Genomic DNA, 15,845 nt, shown 5'->3' on the forward strand with positions numbered 1-15,845 from the left:
AATTTGAAAGACATAAACAACATCCAATAAAATCTTCCAAAACACGTTAAAATATATTGAATCATAGGGTGGGAAAAGTAACTCAAAAAAATTGATTTATTTTAGAGGCATGACCTATAGCTGTAAAAAGCCCATAAACACCAAACCAAGTCATCCTCTGTAGCGGTTTACCGCGAAGACCTAGAACTCAAATCAATCATCAATCAAAATCGAAAATCTTCGAAGATTCAAAACCCTAACCCCTCTTTCTGCAAAATCACCGATTTGTCACAGAAATGCCTCAGAGACATTCGAAGAACAACAACGATCTCGCGTTCTTCACATACGACGAGAAGCGTAAACTCGGTTATGGAACGCAGAAGGAGAGGTTGGGGAAAGATTCTATCAAACCCTTCGATGCTTGTTCTCTCTGTCTCAAATCGTTAATCGATCCTATGAGCTGCCAAAAAGGTCACCTTTTCTGCAAAGAGTGCATTCTCGAGTGTCTCTTGTCTCAGAAGAAAGACATTCAAAGGTACTCTCTTAATTTCAATGCTAATTATAATCAACGAAAGAGTTAAGATGAAGAGTTTTGAACTTGACACTGTTTAATTGAAATTATGACATGGGTTGTTTAATTTGTTTCATAAATCTGTGTATTCTGTTTATAATTTATATTATAACTTGTTTTGTTGGGATTCAATTTTTTAACTTGTTGGCTACTAGATGCAAAAGACTATTATTTGAAGATGAATCAATGTTTTGTTTGTTACTTAGGGCTTGTTTGGACATTCAATTTAATTAAGGGCCTGTTTGATTTGGCTTGTTTTTTAGCTTTATGTTAATTCATAAGTACACAGTACCCACTACTGGAAATTGTATCTTCATAAGCTGTTTATTCATAAAATACCTTGACAAGCTTATCAATAATGCATAAAAGCTTTATTTATTTGCATAAGCTGTTTTGCATAAGCTCAAAAATAAGCCAACCCAAACAGACCCCAAGTACTTATAACAAAACTGCTTATGTATATAGTCAACATGTTTCAGATAAGCTATAAGTTGGAGAGATGATTGAAAAGCTGAAAAGTGAAAACAACTTATGGACATGTCATTTGTTGTTTCTGTAAGATCTCTTGAAGAGTCTGACAAGTACTTATACTAGTAGATAAGTTCAAATAAGCCAATCCAAACAGGCCCTTAGTATTCCTCCAATAGTTTCTCCACCCAGAAACATGAAATTCATTGATTTGAAATTTCGAAATGAGTCTGTGACAGTCTATCCGTTGGAGCTCCAATCTCAATAATTGGCATGAGCAATACTTTGCTCTGACAAAACATAAAATGATGATGAATTGGAAAAGCTGGCAGCAGGCTTAGTATCTAGAACTAGAAGGAAAATAGAAAAATGATAATATAAATACCCTTCTCTCGAACAGGGTCACAAGTACTTATGCTAGCAGATAAGTTCAAATAAGCGAATCCAAACAGACCTGTATTATCCACCCAATAGTTTCTCCATCTCGAAAGTCGAAACATCAGATTAATTAATTTGAAATCCTGAAATGAATCTTGGTTTGAGACAATCAATCTGTTGGAGCTCAAATCTCCATTGTTTGCATGGTCAATACATTGTCACAAAACATAAACTCTATTGAATTAGAAAAGGTGTCCCTGACTTGTAAACTAGAAACTAGAACAACGAAAATAGAATGACTGTTCATAGAAATAGAGCCTTCCTCAAACTCCGAAACCAGAACATGGAAACCATAAAAGGAAGATTCTCAAAGAGTGCTGGGCTGTTGGCTGATACTCTCAAACTATTGTCCAAGAATATTTCTGGCTTGAATGAAGAAATTTCTACCTCTTGATTTCATTTTAATCTAGGATTGGCCATTTTAACACGTGGTGGCTTTGGGGGTGGCGGTGGATTGGTAACGGTACCTGATTGAGCCCACTTGCTAAAGAGTTGCTCTGCTAGTAATGTGACCACATCAACCGCATGTGGGTTAGCATCCAGTGGGAGCATGGTCAACCCACCTTTGATTTGGATTGGATCACTGCTGGTCCTCACTCTGAACTCATATCATATGTCACGCTTCACCTGTCTGCGATCCTTGACAAAGTTTGGCCACACTGTCTTTGCATTGGTCTCTTTTTAAGTTGAAGTATGATTCAGGATTCCAGGGCTCTAGACCATGTTTCCGGTAGAAGGGAACCTATACATCAACAAAGCTGGCAACTTTAGACATTTCCTCAAATGTTAAATAGAAGACAGTGCCCCACCATCATAAAAAAATAACATTAATGCTTTTCAAAGGGTTAATCAATAGCTAACATAAAAAGGTGATTCCTTCTTAGGGTCAGTGGTGGAGACAAATATATCTATGCATGGAATATTAGACTTTTCCTCAAATGTTAGAAGTCAGTGCCCCACCATCATCAAAAAACAACATTAATGCTTTTCAAAGGGTTAATCAATAGCTAACATAAAAAGGTGATTCCTTCTTAGGGTCAGTGGTGGAGACAGATATATCTATGCATGGAATATTAGACTTCCGAGTAGCCTTATATTGAGTTTGAGTTTCAAATTTTTCTTTTAAGAACATTAAAGTGGAATGGTTTAGTGCACATAATTTGGGAAACTGTTTGAACAATCAAGAAAAAGCAAACTATCTCACAAACTACAAAAATGCCGAATGCCCCATAGCCAAACTGCATCAGTATTTTGATGTATGGGAGATATGTTTTGCTTTCTCTTGTTTGTTGGACCAGTTGCGCCAACTGTGTCCAGTAAATTGTTCCACGATTCTTAATGTTCTTAAAGAGAAATTTGAAACTCCAACTGAATATAATGCTATTGGGAAGTCAAGCATAGATATATTTGTCTCCACTGCTGATCCTATGAAAGAACCACCTCTTTACGCTGCAAACAGTATTTTGTCTATTTTAGCTACTAGTCACATTGGAAGGCGCTCATGCTATGTTTATGATGATGGAATTGAAGGAAATTTAACAGAGATAGCCCAAAATCATAGATACAAAATTATGACATATTATAAAATATGTAAATGTGTACCTTGATCAGATGGTACACGTTTACATATTTGATAATATGTCATAATTTTGTATCTATGATTTTGGGCTATCTCTGTTAAATTTCCATCAATTGGTATCAGAGAAGTCAGGAGCGGAGTAGAGGGGCACTTCTAACTATTGAGGCAATGTCTAAAGCTTCCAGCTTTGCTGATGTATGGGTTCCCTTATGTTGGAATTGGAAACATAGCAAAGAGATCCTGCAAAAACACAGTGCAGCTAAACTTTGTCAAGGATTGTAGACAGGCGATTTGTGAGTTTGATGAGTTCAAAGTTAGTGTCAATAGTTTGCTCGACAGTTGACACTATCTACTTTCACTCAGATTTCTTAAATAGAGAGCATGGTCAACCCAGTTGCGGCTTGGATCACTATTAGCTTGAATAGGGAGACATACATGAACATAAAAAAAAAATTAATTTTAAAGTTACATGATTACCCTTCGCTTTACATTGGGGGGGGGGGGGGGGGGGGGGTCCATGGTGTACAATTCTAAAGCACTCCTTCACAAATTGTAGTGGGTGGATTATAGCAATCCCCTTCAAGTATATGTCGCCTTTATGTATGTTACATTTTCATTGCTATGAATACAACCAGTGTTAAGTCCCTCTCAAATAAAATAAAATACAACCAGTGTTAAGTTGTGAATATTAACAATGTTGTTTGTGATATTACCATTTTCAATAAAATAGGAGGCTTGTTGCACATTCTGCTCAGCAGAAGCAAGAAAAAGAAGAGGAAGAAGAAAAATTAATGTTGCAGAAGGCTAAAGAGCTTGATGCGTTTGATCAGCAAAATCATGGTGCTGTACCACAATACAGTGATAGAAATTATAACCGTGACAAGAATGGTTTCCATGGGGCAAACAGTGTGAAGGTCACTTCCTATGAGGAAGAAGCCCTTAGGACAATGAAGGCCTTTTGGCTGCCTTCTGCTACACCAGAAGCTTCTGTTAAAGTAGAAGCTCCTTCTACAAGTACTATCTGTCCGGAAGGCAAGGAGAATCTAAAGTTAAAGACACTTTTTCCTGTCCAGTTCACTGAAGATACTAGTGAGCAGAAAAAATCGAATGCTCTTGATCGGAGCTACATTTGTCCTAGCTGCAAAACCACTCTCACCAACACAATGTCACTTGTGGCCCTCAGTTCATGTGGGCATGTATTTTGCAAAAAATGTTCGGACAGGTTTATGGCTGTGGATAAGGTTTGTCTTGTTTGTAACAAGGCATGTAAAGAGAGACATTTGGTTAATTTGAAGAAGGGAGGGACAGGTTTTGCTGGTCATGATGATAATCTTGAAGCCAAAGATTTCAAGCATTTGGGAAGTGGTTCTGGTTTGGGGCTGGTTAGACCTGCGATGAAGACTTGATTCAGAAGAAGAAAAAATGTGCAATAAACTTCTCTTGATTATGAAGTTATCTTGTTACCCTCATCATCTGTTTTGTCTAATAATGTATTTTAAATTTGATTATCTCTTTCTGTCTAGCTAAATCACACCTTGATAATTTGAAAAGTCAGTTCGATAATTTTAAATGTAGTGTATGCAATTTCAGCTATACTATAAGTTTATGTTTGGATGGTGTTTCTGGTTATGTATATTGACAGCTATAAAAAATGTAGAATGAATCTTTGTTCGGCTACATAAAATAATTTTTATTGAAACAGAGTTACATACATAAATGTTTTTTTCCCCATCTGAGGATAATTGACATCTTGGTGGTATGCTGATGATCATGCGAGGATAAATGGTCCCAATACTAAGTGAATAGTAAATGTACCATTTTATTATGTGTGATTGCATATAATGATCTGGCTCTAGTGAATTATGATGTTTCTATTATTCTATGAAAGATGTTTTTGTGGTCAAATATTCCATGTGGATAACTGTATGCACGTGGGCTGCTTCAGGATACACGGGTTTAAGCACTTATCCAATATCCACGAATTCAACTAAAAGACAACTCCTATAGACAGCGGGATTCTTTCATTTTCAACCGAAAGTTCTACTTGCTCCTTCCTACTTCTTATCAGAGCTGTCCTCTATTACGAATGAATGAATTCATACAATACAACATAAGATAGAAGATAAAGAATAAAGGAGGCTAGGTTAATGCAAAGTCAAGAATATAAAATAAATCTATTTATATTTTAAAGATTTTTTTAGAGGAAAGTTTAAAGAAATTAATAAATTTTTGAAAAATTAAATCACATAAAATACGGCTCAAGATTTGCCCGAGTGGTTGGCCATCCAATGGTGCATGGTGACAGGGTTTTTATTTAATTTTAATCCATATCCACATATATTTATCATCCTTTTATTATGCATATATTATGCATTGTCCTTATCAACTGATATAAGCTCACGTATACATTTATCACCCATTTTTATATTGTGGTTCTATCCCTTTCTTTTATATGCAGATTAGGATGATACGGATATGGGGACAAGTTTCCTACTTTCCATGTTTTAATTCAACCAAAATAACTTATCCATTGGTCAGTGTCCAATTTTTCGAAAATCAAAATTAACTGTGTTATGAAAACTTTATTTATAGGTAAGGGAAACAAAATTTCTTTGCTTCGAAGCGTTGAGTCCATGTAGTATGTAGCTACTTTTCCCCACGGAATACAAACCATGATAATTCAATTATTTAGCATTACCATATTTGTAATTAGAGCTTTCATTTTTTATTAATTTAGTTAAGCTCAGATGATGTAATTAGAAGTTCTTAATTCACTGAAAACATTTTTTTTAAAGATTAATTCATTCAAACATTTGCCAAAAACATTTCATTCAAACACCCTCTAAAAAAAACTTTCAAACATGATTATAAGTACTACTACTAAAATTTGTTCCGTTTAATTTTTTTTTGACCAATAAGTAACATTTTCTAGGAAACATAGTGAGTAACATTAGTCACATTTAACCAACATAACGACCATATTAACTATATTTGAAAATCAATAATGTGTGCAATATTGTACTCCCTCCATTTCTAAATATAAGTAAATATGACTTTTTAAATTCATTTAATTAATGATGTATGTGGTTCATATTATGGACCACATACATCATTAATTGAATGAACCTAAAAAGTAAAATTTGCTTATATTTTAAAACGGAGAGAATATCTCTTAAAAAATACCCAAGTTTACTAAAACAAATTGAAAATTCATTTATCCATAAATACATAATAAATGTAGTATTTACCAGCTTATTTATTTGACTGATCGGGATCAAAGTTAGTTTGACCCCCTTTCTTTGGGTACACATTTCCCCCTTTTTTTTTTTTTTTTTTTTTTTGGTACAACATTTTCCCCTTTTTTAAATGTACATAAAACATGATTTGACTTTATCCAAAATATGAAGGTGTTATTCCAAATATTTTCTTCTACTTCCCATAATATGATAAGGGAGGGAGCTACACTCTTAGTAGGACCACTTTATAATGACAACACTTACCCTACCATAATACTCCCAATAATACCTATAGTTATAGTCATAAATACTCATGATTTGAGACTAATGTTAAACACTAATACTTCTTCACTAATACTTCATCACCACAAAAAATAAAAACACTCATACTTCTTCACTAGTTCTATAAACTTTTTGTAGAATATGATTGCCAAGTTAGAGGATTGCATCACTTTTTTTTATTTTATTAACTTCACCTAAATCTTTATAATAAAAGATTTCAACTTAGTAAAGAAACAGATCTCCAACATTACTATATTTCCAACAACCAATTCAAACCCATAAAAGTCACATATTAAAAAACGTAGCTTTTATATTCAAAGAAGAAAAGAAAACGCAACTTGATACATTGACATTAAATTTGGCTCCACATTAAAACCATTGATTGGTGTTGGACAAAAACATATATTTCTATAATGTCACAACTAATATAATAATAATAATAATAATAATAATAATAATAATAATAATAATAATAATAATAATAATAATAATTTATTAAAATCTCTTATTTTTCATGTTTCAACCAATCATCTTGTTATCAAAACAAAATGAAGAGTAAAAAAACAAACATGCAACAGTTAAGAAGGGTGTGTTATTTTTAGAGGCAAGTTTAACATCTTATTAAACTAATTTTCCCATTCTCAACTTATCAATATAGAGAAATTAATCACATTTATTATTTGGGAAATATTAACTATCATTCTCGAGGCACTAATTAAGGATATAAAATAGTAATTTTTTATAAAAGTTTGTGTAATCAGTATATTGAAAATTGAAAATTTTAAAAAATAATTACTTTATTTAGTATGCTTAAAGAGCATCTGGAGTACTCGTTAACAAGATCCTTGTTATTAATAGTAAAAATCTCTTCCATTTCATAAAAACATAAAATCCAAATTAGTACTATGCCATTGGTTGATAATTAAAACAACAAAATCATTTTGCTATATTCTAGTGACCATGTGGTAACAGAAACACCATCCAAAAACCAAACATAAACCTATGTGGGTCCCACACACCATCATTACCCACCAACATAAGAATTAATCACTAATTAGTGCTAATAATAATTTATAATTTAAATAATGTAACCAAAACCAAAACCAACATCTTCCCACTTGTGCTTGCTTTCAATAGATAACCTACACCCCACCAACAACAACAACAACGTAAAAAAACCATCTTTCTTCTATTTTCTGAAACCCATTAAGCAAAACCAAAAGGGTTGTCTTAGATTTCAAAAGGGTCAAAGAAAAAAGCAGAATTTTTGAGAAAGAGAAAAAAAAGTTGGTAATTTTTTTTGTTGGGTTTTGAGGTTTTTTGTTTTGAGGTAATGGGTGATTTGGAGAAGCAGCAAGAGAAGGTGATGGTGATGGATGAAGGAGAAGGAAGAGAAGGTGAAGAAAATGAGAGGCTTTTGGAGGGTATGGCTGTTTTGGATTTTGATATGCTTTGTTCATCTGTTGCTTTGCAAACTGCAAATGGAACTTGGGGGAAGCTTGGAGGAGGTGGAGATGATGAACAGCGTGGTGAGGAGTTTGGTGGTGTTTTGAGGATGTGGGAAGGTGAAGTTCTTGATTGTTTCGAGCATCGTCGAATTGCTCTTGAATCTTCATGGTGAATTTCTTTTTCATGTGCCTTTTTTGCTTTTTTTAAACATATGTTTTTTGTTTTGTGATTGTTGATTTTGTTTGTTTGATATTCTGTATGTTTTGAAGTTTTGTTTTTGTTCATTTTGAGGTTTTTTGTTTTGTTTTTGTTTTTATAATAACATTAGTTGTTGTGAGATGTTTAGCTGATTTTGTAAGGAATTGGTGATGATTGGTTGATCTTGTTTATTTTTTCAAATTGTTTGCTTGTTATGTTTCATTTCTGGATTGACAAATCCCTTTCAGCTTATGGTTTCAGTTTGCAGAGAAGAAGATTTTATCTTTAAGATATTCTTTTCTGATCATTAGATCCTTAATCCTATGTTTAGACTTTGGATGGGGGCTATGGAGGATAAGCCAAAATTCTATCTCAAAAATAGATTTTCTAATTTAATAAGTTTTAGAATGAATGGAAAAATGACCTATCATCATCAAACTTAGGACAACTTTTTATGTTTTTAATTTTAGTTTCAAAACTATTCCAGCTTTTAAATATTTGTACGAGAGACTTTGAAAATTATTTTTACAAATCAAATATTCTCTCAAATCAAACCAATCCTTAAATTAATGTCCTAATATATCTTGATTGTTTTTAAAAATTATAACTCTGAATTTAAAATTGAAATGTTTACCTTCCTTTTCTTTACTTTGAAACTCTCCATCCTGATATACGTCACATGCCCTGAATCTATGAGGAATGTGTTTTGTGGTGACCGGTTCTGTTCCTGACTTTCTGTTTTCACTATTAGTTTATTGTATACAACCCCAAGGGAAACAATATGTTTATTTTCTCATCGTGGTGCGAGGGGTTTGTGACATTGAGATTTATTTGAGTTACCAAGATGCCTGGTATGGTTTTGAATGATGAAGCTTATTCAGTTTAACGTATTTCTTAATCATACACGTGATTGCAATGACCTTTCTTTCTGGCCAATGAAAGTCTAAAATGGCATAAAAACACACTGTGGTTTGCTGTTACTTACAAGGGTTTTATATGATTTATCTTGTATGTTAAAAGTAGCTCATTTGATTGCAGTTGTCCCTGCTACCGATTTGGGAAGAACATGAAACGAGCTGGTCTTGGTTCTTGCTATATTCAGGTATATTCACATTGTTTGAATTTTTTTAGAGCTTCTTTGCTGTTTTAAAATGATCTAATACTAACTTAAAACTTTAACAAAAGGAATCCTACTTCAAATTGACAATTTCCATGTTCAACTTCTCTGATTTTTCGTAATATAATTCTTTGAAGCTTGAATGTCCTTGTTTTATATTGCAGGCATTTGTATATTTTCTTCTTGCCATCTGTGCTCTTTTCAACTTCATAGCCTTTATTGTCACGAGACATCACTACTTTCTATACCTGACAGTCACCTTCATCATTACTGGTGGAGCATATTTAGGATTCTACCGAACTCGTATGCGAAAGAAATTCAACATCAAGGTGGGCGTGTTTGCTTTTATATTGTTTATTGACACTTAGTTACTGATAGACAGGTTTTCACTGAGGTATGCTGTATGCACATGGTTTGTTCTCTGAAAATAACTTGTCTTGTTCAGACAAAGCTAGCCTAAAGAGAGCATATTAGGGTCTGTCCACCCTTGGTTTAATTTAAAGCACATTATGATCTTAGCAACTAGAATTTAATTTTCGACAATCCTAACTTGCTCGCGTTAGAGATAATCTCACTTCAGAGGATTTTAAAGGATTAGTCCAAAGTCGCAAGTCGCACTTTGGACTAACATGATGGAGGATGGGTGTCATTTTCTTAGCATTTTTGCTTGCATGCGTATGTTTTGGAGTATGGTTGGTTACTATTGACTGCTTGTATTTTTTTGTTTGATACATGCTGACTAACTTTGATGTTGATTTTGGCAGCATTCGTATATCTAATGCAGTATTTGTTGGTATCCTTTTTCAGGGTAGCGATAGTATGGTGGACGATTGCGTTTACCATTTTGTCTGTCCTTGTTGTACATTGTGTCAGGTAATTCAAAATTCTCTCCTTTCTTGACTTGTTGTACACCGTATTATGTGAGATAAAACTATTGATGACAGAACATCTTTCAAATTTAGTGGTGACTATAACCAGAGTGAGAACATATTTATCAATGCCGACTTTATTGTATTGAATTTTGTATCTTTGTATCATGATGCAGGAGTCGAGAACATTGGAGATTAACAACGTTCAAGACGGCACTTGGCACGGTCGGGGTGACACCATATGCATAGGTGGCATTAGGAATGGGAGTAAAGCACTCCCTGAGATGATTCCTCCTCCTATCGAGTCGATCAAGCTTACGGATGAAAATTACACCTTATAGAAGAATTAGAACATAGTATCATCAATGAATCTTGAATCAAGGTTGTGAGGAAGTTTTAAAACAATGGTTTTTCATCTGGATTGTATCCCTGGTGTCTGCCCGGTATATTTGATTTCAAAAGAGAATGTAATGAAGGCTCTAACAACACCGATTGCACCGGGACTAAGAGGTAGTGGAAATCACGGGAAACAACTAATGTTTGTGTTGGAAAATAAGTCTACATTGTTTGGAACAAAGAGAATCAAAATGTTTATACGTTGAGAATGTTTTAGTTCAAAGTGTGTAGACAATTTAAGACTCAAGTATTCCAAACTTACATACACTTTGGTTTTCTTTGTTCCAAGCAGACTTATTCTCACTATGGGATAGCTTAATTTTTGGATGGAGAAAAAATGTTACTTTTAAAATTACCCCATGATGTTAGTTTGCAAAATGTGCATATAGAGTGATGTCATTCTAAACTAATGGGGTATTATTTTTACCAGCCCCTGTAGTATATAGTTTGATTAGTGTCATAGTGTTGAAAGAATCCCTTCTTAATGATTGTAACAAAAATTACAAGTGTTGTATTAATCCTTGTATTCTCAAGTAGGCCTACAAGAGAGTTAAGATGAATCATGCTTGGCTCTATTATTGGAAATACAACCTATTTCCTTTGCACTTGTATTAACAAGAGAATATTAGTTTCCACTTGAAGATGGTTAGGAATTCTAAAATAGAACTATGAATTTATGAATGATGTTAGTTTCCACTAAAATCTAATATTATAGTTTCTACCTTGAGGAAGTTGTTGTCACATCTAAACTTTGGGTAATGTCCTTAAAATGGAATTTCCTCTCCTAGTTGCTTAAGTATTTGGTTTCAAGTTGTTGTTGTTTCCACATAAAAGAAATTTGAAGTCAGGAAAGTTGAGAAGTCAAGTTATTAATAAACTTAATAATTAAAAGTTGTTGATGCGACAAATTGTGAGTTGGAATAAATTAGTTAATGTGACAATGACTCCAGATTTATATTAAAATTTATTTATTTTGCATCATAGTCAAATTAAGCCCCTACATTACATCTTCCACTTCAATCCCTGCCCACACCATATGTGGTATTTGTTCTATTAATTTATGAATGTCATTTGATGCCATATCACATGCACTTTTTCTTTTTATAACTATTGACAAAGGACACATAGGTGAATGAATAGTTCAACTCCATATTCCACCAAATCAAGGTCTTGTGGTGTGGTTGTGTCCTCTACTTTTAGGATTGAGTGGAAACAGTGACATAACATATGTAGTGAATATGACTATTTCCCTCAGCTGATCAAATTCTCTGCCTTTTGGTGCTTCTTTCCAGCACACTCACTGGAGTTTCAGTGCTTAAAAAGCTTGTATCTTTCATTGACCCTTTTACTTCATTTCTCCATATATCCTGCATCATATCAATGCACTTGGCCAATGTATCCTAAAACAATTACCACCAATATTTAATGCCAACACCAAAAAATAATAAATAAATATTAAGTAGTGGTTTAGTATAAGTATAAAGTATAAACTCACCTGGTCTATATACTCAGAAGTTGTAATTGTAGCTCTCAGAATATAATATTGCTGTGGAAATAGTTCATAAGATGCGTAGATAAGGGAAGCTGCTGCAACAGTTGAGGGTTTATACTCTAAAAACTTAATGTCTGCATTCATAAAATATAAGATAAAATGTAATTCAGTTTGTGAGGATTGGAACTGAAGATTAAAATGGAGTTATGATTAAGAAGTACCATTATGAACATTGAAGATTATCTCTGCAGCTCTATCTTTAAGTGATCGATCCTTAATTTGAGCTAAGGAGATGAAGAAATTCAAGAAAGGAAACGGTGTAATTGACCTCATACGCCAATCCAGAGCTCCAAGAATAACTAGTTCCATTTTTTGTATAGTTTCACCATTGAAATTACAACCCTCTTTCTATTTCATTGGTAATTGTAATTTCATAAACATCAGTTTTTCAAACTACTATGCCACATTGTACATGTTCTCTTTCCATTACTAGTGATTTTAAGCATAGTTCTAAATTGCAGTCAACAATCGGAATTGCGGCTGCAATATAAAGGTTTTGAGGTCTCCGCAATTGAAATTGCGGACGTATCTGTCTGCATTTTACCCTAGTATAAAGGTTTGCAGTGTAATAGCAACTGCGACTGCAACTGCAATTTAGAACCATGATTTTAAGTAGATGTAAATGTATTTGAAGATTTACCTGCAACTTAGAAAATGGTAAATGTGTGTTCTTCATTTTTGAAGCTAGAGAAAGACATGATATGACAATGAGCCTGATTAACCAGGGCTTTCCCTGCTGCAGATTGAGAGGAATAACTTAGTAGAACAAAAACTAGAAATCTTTGAATCCTATTAATGTGCAATTGTTCAAAGTTTTCATCATTTTGCTATGAAGTAGAAATAAGCATATAGTGGAATCATTAGATATGTGCTTACCGGAAATTCTTGTTTCGACATGAAACGGTGCAAGTAATTTATAGCAAGATAAGCTATAAATGGATCCAAATTGCAAGAATGCTGGACCTGAAGAAACATGATAAAACGTAGCATATGTGAAATGAAAGAAGAGGAATTGAAAAAATGTATTATGTAGGCCTAATTTTTACCTGAAGTATGAGAGAAATGGCTTCACAATGTATTGAGTTCAAGCAGTTTGGTGAGGGCATATGATCAGTTTCTGAGGCAAAGAGTTCTGTTATAGTACAGTTTTGCTGTTCTTTGAAGCTGGCTAAAGGGTTGTCAAGATCAAAGTCCATTTTCCCTTTTCTCTCCCTAGACTTGTGTGTTCTACTTTGTATTGTAATTGTTATATTTAGTTTGATGGTTCAAGAATAGTGTGAGAAAGACATGGAGACAAAAAGTCTCAAGATGGTAACTGTAATGATGAAAAAAGAAAGATAAGCCTCGCTTTCTGTGCTGATAAAGTGATTTGAATTGTGCTGGAAGAAATAACTATTCACAGTACATATTTTGGATTCTTTTCCTCAGCTATTGGCATATTGAAGAGTAAAGGAAAGCACAAGAGATTTGAGAAAAGGAGAGTCTAAAGATTTCAACAAGATTTGGACTAAATTTAGAAAGTATACATGTTATATAAATGATATAGTATAGAGTGTGACAAATAATAAATCGTAATTAACTTAAATCTTTTCGACACATTTCTACCTGTTGGATCACGAGGGAAGTCAATCATCCACATTGGTCCCAGAACAACCATATAAGTGAGTTGAACACCAAACTTTAATCCAAAACCTTTGGTCAGGATCACCCTTGAACTCTTCGTCGAACCACGACTCTGATACCACTGTTGGGCCACGAGGAGAGCCCGGGGGATCACCATTCACCCACATTTGGCCCAGAGCCACAAGACAAGTGAGTTGGACATCACACTTTTACCCAAAACGTTAAGACATTAAGTTTATGGGTCATCTCTTTTATAGAATGTTCAACCTCCACTTCTTTAAACAATGTGAGACTTTTAACCTACAATTGTTGCCGTTGGTGTTGGTATCACATTTTTTCATTGCCTTAGGTAAGAAACAAAGTATATTTAAGGGTTATTTCTTATTTGAAAAACATGTCCAATATGAATATCAACACTATAGTAAGTAACCGAGTGGGGGTGGTCCTTTGCTTTGAATGTGTAATCAGAGCATGGCAGTGACAGTTGTGGTATGTATTCATCCTCTTTACCGAGAAAACCGCTGCTAAACATTGAGGCATGATGTTGAATCCATCACAAAGTACAATCAAGTAGCATCTCGAAAACCAGCTTGTCCTATTGAACCTCTTTAACATTAACATTAACATTAACATAAACATTAATATTTTGATAAAATTAACCAGCTCCTTCTATATGTATTTTGGTGATTTTTTTTAGCTAATTGTCAGCTTAACTATGCATTAGGAATTCATGGCTCTGGCTTTTTGATGTACCGGAACAGCAGTCTCTCATCAACGCTAAAGAGTTAAATCGTCTGTCTTTGTCAATTTTTGTGCATGACTTAGACTTTCATTCTAACGTTCATGTTCCAACCTCAAATCAATTAAGTCTTAAAAATAAAGAATTCAATATATTTTATTAGTATAATGAGTTGCTTCTACATGTAAAATTATATATTGTCATATCATCAAATCTTTTAGTGTTGAGTCTAATTTTAGAAATTTTAAATTTAGGAGGACCAAAGTTGCCAAATTAAAAATGTAGGGACTAAAATCAAATATTGTCAAAATAGAGGTTCAAAACTTGTAATTAAACCTAGTAGTTATAAAAAAAATTGCAAATTTATGGGGCTTAAGATTGAAGCTTTAATGACCTTTCGTTATACATTATGTGTGAATTCTCAGAGTTTTATCTTGGTTGAAGAGGGTTATATTTATAAAATAGTTCTAGTTTCAATTTCAAACAATATAAGATTTTTTATGTATATGATCACATTGTTTTAAGACATTCTAATTTTGTTGTTATGCTAACCCTTTTTCTACTATCAGCTTTTGATATTAAGCACATCCCTTTTGGTTGAAAAAGAAAAGGAAAAAGCAAGAAACCCCCTTATATTCCCTTCAATGATAGCTATGAAATTATCTTTACCTTATTCCCTTTGACCCGTCTACTATATGAATCCCAACAAGAGCAAAAAGGAATCCACTTTTACTATAACATCCTCAATAATTTTAAGGCTTAAATGCTCTTTTGATCCCTTAAGTATTTAATTGGTATCGCTTTAATCCTTAACTAAAAAAAAAGATTGTTTGAGTATTTAAGTTTTTTTTTAGTCTCGTTTTGGTCTCTTCTGTCAGGTTTAATAAAAAACGTTAAGTGTGGACACGTGAACCTTGTCATTGCTCTGAGAATTTTTTTTACAAAAAAACATATATTATTTTTTTATTAATTTTTTTAAAAAAAATAATAATATATATATTTTATTTTTTTGTAAAAAAATCTCAGAACCAATGACAATGTGACACGTGTCACTTTGTCATTGGCTTTGGGATTTTTTTTTTCTGAAAAAAAAAACTCAAAGCCAATGACAAGGTGACACCGTCCAGGAGTTAACTTTTTTTTCTTAACCCTAACGAAAATCTAACAGAAGGGACCAAAACGAGACTAAAAAAAACTTAAAGTACTCAAAGAATCTTTTTTAGTTAAAGGATCAAAGCGATACCAATTAAATAGTTAAAGGACCAAAAGAACATTAAGCTTAATTTTAACTTTGAGTAGTTTTGATGTTTCTTACTAGTATTATTGTTTGAGTGACAATGATAATAATT

The 15,845-nt window shown here is 33.3% G+C and overlaps 3 protein-coding genes across 4 annotated transcripts; 2 read left to right on the forward strand and 1 right to left on the reverse strand.

Annotated features, from left to right (window-relative positions):
• Positions 1–131: 131 nt before the first annotated feature.
• Positions 132–4,734, forward strand: LOC25485902 (E3 ubiquitin-protein ligase CSU1). The gene is made up of 2 exons (XM_013606997.3): positions 132–514; positions 3,766–4,734. The coding sequence occupies exons 1-2, from the start codon at positions 276–278 to the stop codon at positions 4,439–4,441; spliced, it is 915 nt and encodes a 304-aa protein (XP_013462451.1). The 5' UTR covers positions 132–275; the 3' UTR covers positions 4,442–4,734.
• A 2,907-nt stretch (positions 4,735–7,641) lies between these two features.
• On the forward strand, positions 7,642–11,205 carry LOC25485903 (cell number regulator 5). The gene is made up of 5 exons (XM_013606999.3): positions 7,642–8,170; positions 9,239–9,302; positions 9,482–9,646; positions 10,125–10,190; positions 10,363–11,205. The coding sequence occupies exons 1-5, from the start codon at positions 7,887–7,889 to the stop codon at positions 10,525–10,527; spliced, it is 744 nt and encodes a 247-aa protein (XP_013462453.1). The 5' UTR covers positions 7,642–7,886; the 3' UTR covers positions 10,528–11,205.
• A 386-nt stretch (positions 11,206–11,591) lies between these two features.
• LOC25485904 (putative cyclin-D6-1) lies at positions 11,592–13,617 on the reverse strand. Of its 2 annotated transcripts, none has more exons than XM_039830235.1 (6): positions 13,181–13,617; positions 13,011–13,097; positions 12,775–12,867; positions 12,296–12,482; positions 12,078–12,208; positions 11,592–11,982 (listed from the first exon to the last, which is right to left on the reverse strand). In XM_039830235.1, exons 1-6 carry the CDS (start codon positions 13,328–13,330, stop codon positions 11,842–11,844), a joined length of 789 nt encoding a protein of 262 aa, XP_039686169.1. In that variant the 5' UTR covers positions 13,331–13,617; the 3' UTR covers positions 11,592–11,841. The 2 variants fall into 2 exon arrangements, with proteins under 2 accessions (XP_039686169.1, XP_024632433.1); XM_024776665.2 differs by having other exon boundaries at positions 12,775–12,870.
• Between the last annotated feature and the right edge of the window lie 2,228 nt (positions 13,618–15,845).

Source organism: Medicago truncatula, chromosome 2, assembly GCF_003473485.1.
Source record: "Medicago truncatula cultivar Jemalong A17 chromosome 2, MtrunA17r5.0-ANR, whole genome shotgun sequence".
Lineage (NCBI taxonomy): Eukaryota > Viridiplantae > Streptophyta > Magnoliopsida > Fabales > Fabaceae > Medicago > Medicago truncatula.

What these genes read in the sequence shown, in the direction of transcription:
- LOC25485902 (XM_013606997.3), top strand. Translation starts at nt 276, where the DNA reads ATGCCTCAGAGACATTCGAAGAACAACAACGATCTCGCGTTCTTCACA. An exon ending in CAGAAGAAAGACATTCAAAG is followed by an intron (nt 515 to 3,765) that starts GTACTCTCTTAA and finishes TCAATAAAATAG; the next exon opens with GAGGCTTGTTGCACATTCTG.
- LOC25485903 (XM_013606999.3), top strand. Translation starts at nt 7,887, where the DNA reads ATGGGTGATTTGGAGAAGCAGCAAGAGAAGGTGATGGTGATGGATGAA. An exon ending in ATTGCTCTTGAATCTTCATG is followed by an intron (nt 8,171 to 9,238) that starts GTGAATTTCTTT and finishes ATTTGATTGCAG; the next exon opens with TTGTCCCTGCTACCGATTTG. An exon ending in TTGGTTCTTGCTATATTCAG is followed by an intron (nt 9,303 to 9,481) that starts GTATATTCACAT and finishes TTTATATTGCAG; the next exon opens with GCATTTGTATATTTTCTTCT.
- LOC25485904 (XM_024776665.2), bottom strand. Translation starts at nt 13,330, where the DNA reads ATGGACTTTGATCTTGACAACCCTTTAGCCAGCTTCAAAGAACAGCAA. An exon ending in CCATTTCTCTCATACTTCAG is followed by an intron (nt 13,098 to 13,180) that starts GTAAAAATTAGG and finishes ATGTTTCTTCAG; the next exon opens with GTCCAGCATTCTTGCAATTT. An exon ending in TGTCGAAACAAGAATTTCCG is followed by an intron (nt 12,871 to 13,010) that starts GTAAGCACATAT and finishes CTCAATCTGCAG; the next exon opens with CAGGGAAAGCCCTGGTTAAT.